At 33.0% G+C, this 5,922-nt stretch overlaps 1 protein-coding gene across 1 annotated transcript; it reads right to left on the reverse strand.

The window, feature by feature from the left end:
* Positions 1-966: 966 nt before the first annotated feature.
* On the reverse strand, positions 967-2,021 carry LOC109807372 (uncharacterized). Its single transcript, XM_083075837.1, has one exon. The coding sequence runs from the start codon at positions 1,940-1,942 to the stop codon at positions 1,097-1,099; it is 846 nt and encodes a 281-aa protein (XP_082931963.1). The 5' UTR covers positions 1,943-2,021; the 3' UTR covers positions 967-1,096.
* Positions 2,022-5,922: the final 3,901 nt, after the last annotated feature.

The raw sequence follows: 5,922 nt of genomic DNA on the forward strand, positions 1-5,922 counted from the left end.
TTTTTTGTTTATCTAAAAAAAAACCTAAATGTGTTCGGGTTCGGGTTGACCGTATCAAGGAAGGGCCTCAGGATCAGGATCTCCGAAACATACTTCACATGACCATTATGAGATGGGTTATCTAAAGGAGTCCATGTCATCGGAACATCGCATGAAAAGATCCAAAAGTACATATTTAGATCAAGTTATTTTATTAAAAAAAAAAACTCTAAAGCATGTAATTACTTTTTTAAAAAACAATTTATAATATTAAAAAATTTAAATATCACGTCAACTTCATATATGATTAATATAAAATATCGAAGTGAAAGATAATTTTTAATTTATAAACCGATTTTGTAGAATCTTATTTAACTCAAATTCACTATTTAATATAACATCAAAATTATTTATATCTATTATAAAGAGTTACTTACCATTTATTTGTACACCAAGTTTTATAGTATTTAATGTGAAAAAAAATATAAATCTCACATTAATTATAAATAATATGAAATATATATATATATAAGTAAAATATATCGCTCATTTTATTTCAAAAGTTGTGTCTTGAACTTGAATCACATGTTTTTGATCGGAGCACGGCATGTAATCTTGTGTTATTGACGAAAAGTTGATTGCTTCCTTATTGTCTATTGAAGATATACGATGGAAGATTATGGCTATAATCACATTTTGCATTCTGCACAAGCACAAGCTACTATGCATGTGTTGAAGTAAGCTACGTAATTCAAGCATGTTTTTTGTTTTACACTTATTATGGTCACAATTGTATAGTCTTGATACAATCCAAGTTGTTAACTGACTGTTTCAAGAGCACGTATATTTGCACAGTTATCACAAGTGGCATATGCCATGTCTCTAACTTGTGCTTTAGTTTGTTAATTAAAGTTGATTCGTATAAAACCTGAATGAAATATGGCAGCTTGTACATTGCTTCCATAAAGGAGAAAAATCAGAAGAAGATGACGAAAACTTCCATTATTTCATTAATCTATAAATATAGTACGATTACACGTACTTGCTTCATAAAAATGAGAACTGCATTAATGCATTGCATGGTATAGTGTACATATTTTTAACAACATATTTAAATTCAAAAACCTCCATCACCACCAAAGCCACCGCCCCCACCAGCACCACCTCCAAAACCGCCACCAGCGCCCCCACCAGCACCCCCACCTGCACCACCACCAAAGCCTCCACCGGCACCACCACCTGCACCTCCACCACCACCAATGCCTCCTCCTACACCACCACCCTTGCCACCTCCAAAGCCTCCACCAGCACCTCCACCTGCGCCGCCACCTGCACCACCACCAATTCCTCCTCCAACTCCACCACCGTGTCCACCTCCTAGACCACCACCAGCACCTCCACCACCACCAATTCCTCCTCCTACTCCACCACCAGCACCTCCACCACCACCAATTCCTCCTCCTACTCCACCACCGTGTCCACCTCCAATTCCTCCACCAGCACCACCACCAGCACCACCTCCAACACCTCCACCACCACCAACTCCACCACCATGTCCACCTCCAATTCCTCCTCCTACACCACCACCTTTACCACCTCCAAATCCCCCACCAGCACCTCCACCTGCGCCGCCACCACCACCGATTCCTCCTCCTACACCACCACCATGTCCACCTCCAATTCCTCCACCTACACCACCACCTTTACCACCTCCAAAACCTCCACCTGCACCTGCACCACCACCACCTCCAATGCCTCCACCAGCACCACCACCAGCTCCTCCTCCAATGCCTCCACCGTGTCCACCTCCAACTCCTGCTCCTCCACCAAAACCTCCACCGGCACCAATTCCCCCAAAGCCATCATCTAACTCATTCTCTTTTACTTTTCTGCATTCTGTCACTGCTATAACCAACACAAATGCCAGAGCAAGTACTCCAACATACTTTTGTAGTTTTCCCATATTTGCACAAAGAGAGAAAATACAACTCAAAATGCTTGCTATGCTTGTAATGAGAAAGCTTGAGTAGGTCTTATTTATAGAGTGAACAAGAACATACTACCATTAATACACGTAGACTTATGCATCAAACACCGCCAAAAATTCAAACTTGTTTGGAAGACAAATATATTGGCAGGTGAAATCTTAATTGCTATGTCCCAACTATCAACTACTTTATTTTAGTGTTTAACAACAATAGCAGTAATAACAATTAACAAATTAATATGTTAATCTGTTGCCAAGAACAAATGAATGGAGCTTAGCCCGGGCCATTGTCGGAATTGTTTAGCTTTTTTTGGGTTTCTATAATAGTAATGCTACAGTATAATAAATCGTAGAATAGGGAATTAAATATAAAGATAAAAAAAAATATTTATTCAAAAATTTAATATATTAAAATAATAATTAATAATACTTATATTTTTCTTTTATTTTCATACCAACGTCTTAAGACATCATCTTATACTAATTTAATTCGATAAAAAATAAGTAAAATTTGATAAAAAAATTATTTTTTTTCGAAGATCAAATTTAATTATTGTCCAAATAAATTGACTTTAAATTCAATACATTAATAAATAATACTTATTAAAAATTCAAGTTAGAAAAATGAGAATATTTCAATAATTAGAGGTTCAGAAAAAGTCATAAGTTTTTTATCCTTGAAAAAAATTAGAAAAGGACAATAAGAATTTGTTCTCATACATCTATTTTGAACTCTTCTCTATAATAAATTAATATCGTACTAACATCTCTTTAAAAGAGGAGATTTTATTTATTTATTTTTCAAATCAATTAAGCAATGTGTTTTTTAAATAATAAAAAGGAGATATTCAAATAATACTTATCATATAATAAATATCAATAATATATACGCGCTGTATTTATTGAATGCAACAATTTGATGCATGAAACATACTCCTTATTTTATAGTCAAGAATCAAGATCTAGAAAGAAAGAAAAACAAAATGTGCATATACAGTTGCTTGTGTGAAGATCTAGAAGTTAAATAAATCGAATGCTCGACGTAACTGGTCGAGTGGTCAAGGATCCAGAGCGATTACGTTTCTCCTATTTTGCGGTCTGAGTAAAAACTGTACGTAGAAAAATTTTCTACAAGTGACTGCGATTGGCAGATAGCAATTATGAAGTGTTGAAGACTCAAACGTCTTTATACTGCTTTTGTCATCCAAAACTAGCAACCTTTCCCTACCATGTGTTTTATTTGTCGGTACAAAACCATATATGGGATTAGCATGTGATGTGAGCTAGATTTTCAGCCATCTCAGTATCAAAATAAAGTTCACAACTGTAAGTGTTTAGCCTAGTTTTAGGAACACAGCATTCCTCGACGTTTAGCTACCCCAGCACATGCAGAAGTCGCTTCATAAATACATAGTACCAGGCGCATTAATTACGTTTAGATATTCCACAAACTTTAATATTAAAAAGCAGCTTATCTTAAAGTCAAATTTGATTCAAATTTTACTTGATTTAACTCTACGCGAACAAATATTGAAATAATGGATTTTAGAAGAAAAAAAAACTAATCTATGTTTGAAATGATCATCCAATCGCTTTTAGATCTGTAGTTTGTTTATTTGCAATTACTTTTCTTGTTATGGCTAACTTTGGTTAGTTTAATTAGTATCATCTTTTTACCTTAGTTTCCTATTCAATAAAATCATTCGTATATTATATATATAAAGCTTTTAAATTGTCGAAAACTGAACAATTTGAAATCATAAATTCACATTATATAATGAATTATTGTGTATCTCTATTTTTTTTTCTCCCTAAAACTACGTGGAGTTATATTTCTCATTATTTTTCTTCCTAGGGACAGAGGATATGGGACATGTTTAGCGAGATAGTCATTTTATCAGTGTTTTAAAACCCGGACCGACCCGGCCGGTCGGACCGGTTGGACTGGGAACCGGTGGTCCAGCCGGTTCGAATCTGAAGTTGGATCGGTTATGCAGTCGACCCGTTTCAAACCGGATTGAACCGGTCAATTTTCCGGTTCAACCGGTGAACCGGTGGGTCAAACCGGTTCAACCACTTTTTTTTTATTTTTATTTTTAATTTTTTTAAGAGACCATAAATCACAAAAATAATAATAATAATTGAATCTTTTAATGAAAAAGCAAGGAGTCTTATAAATATAACAATGACTACTTGTTCTAATATATTTGTTTGCAATATATACAACTTAAATAACTTTTATAGTATATTATTAATTTTAAATTATATATTTAATAATGCAATATCTATGTAAATATTACATATATTATTTTGTGATATTAATTGCAAGCATATTATATATGTACATATTATTTATATTTTTAATTTGTATTAATATACCGTTTAACATGTAATTTTTTTATGTATTTTTTTACAAAATAAAAATAAAAATAATTTTAAATAAGATAGAAAAATTAAAATTTAAAATAAGATATGAATTTATTAAAATTTATAAGTATAAAATATATTTAATATAAATATTTTTTAATAAAAATCGAGTCATGCGGTTCAACTAGTGACCCACCGGTTCAACCTTTGACCCACTGACCCAGTACCTTAACCGGTTCGATGACCGGTCCGGTTTTTAAAACTATGCATTTTATACGAGTGAGAAAAATAAGTGAGTCATGAAATTACATATAAATAATTAAGATAAAATTTTATGTAACTACTTAAAAAAATCACGTGACTTTTTTTTTTTAATAATACTCTTAATTTGTGTGCTTTAATTTAATCACTACTGATGATATATAATATTTGATGATCAATATATATATAGATAATAGAGTTAATTATTCATACACTGTTAATATAAAAAAATTTTACACTGGCAACCAATCATATCTTTTAAATTATTTTATTTTTATTTTATTAAATAAGCAACTGACATGACACTATTAAGATATATGATTAGTTTGTCAGTGTAAAAAAACTTTACACTAACAGTGTATAGGTGATTAATTCTAGATAATATTTGATGATGAATATTTAGTTTTCTTACTATGATTTGGTTTTTCTTTCTTTCTTGGCTCTGGCTTCTCATAAAATAAAAAGATTGTAATGATTTAAGTTTGTTAGTCGTGATTTTGTAACAATAATTGTTTATCAAGTGTTTAAGGTGTGTGGAGTGACTCTGAGAGCTACGAAACTCTTACGAGTGTAGTTATTTTTTAGGGTCCTTGGCTAAAGGTTCAATTGACCCTGAAGATAGGAAGTATATAAGATTTTTGTTGAGAATTAAGTCTCATAAGTTTACTTCTCCAAATTATAGAGAGATAAACTAGAGAAAAGTACTTTGAGTCCTGAGTTTTCTCCTTCTCCCTAAACCTTCTCTCGCTCGAAGAATACTTTCCTTAAAATTGTTAATCAATTTGTGTGATGTGATTCAGGTTCTGAGAGCCTTGAATCTTAGTTGCGCAGTGTGTGAACTCTGTTGGGGAGCTCAATTTTCTCCATATTCTTCTCTTTTCTTCCTCTTGGTGCTTTGGGAGGTAAGGGAAGCTAAGATTGATTTTTGGTGTTTGATTTGTTGAAGGCATGTTCTTACTTTCATCTAACATGGTTGTATGGTTGAGATTTTCGGACACTTGGATGGAAGTGGGTTAATTTTGGTGTTTTGAACTATGAAGGTGATTTTGAATGATTGGTGTTACATGTTATTATTCGACTTACAAATGAGTTGTATGAAGTGTCTATGATTATTTGGTATTAATTATTGCATGTTTTGTTGAGTTGATTTCAGGTGAATGAGGCAAATTTTCCAGTTTTGCGATTGTAGATTCCTGATATCGCACCGAATGTACCTTCACAACGTCGAGCACACCCTTAATAGAGGGTCTTTGTTTTTCTCACGTTGGGCACAAGATGGGTGACTTCGAACATAAGGAGAAAGAATTGTTCTAGATTAAAATGGCATC

The sequence above is a fragment of the Cajanus cajan genome, chromosome 5 (assembly GCF_000230855.2).
Source record: "Cajanus cajan strain Asha chromosome 5, NIPB_CcT2T_4, whole genome shotgun sequence".
Classification (NCBI taxonomy): domain Eukaryota; kingdom Viridiplantae; phylum Streptophyta; class Magnoliopsida; order Fabales; family Fabaceae; genus Cajanus; species Cajanus cajan.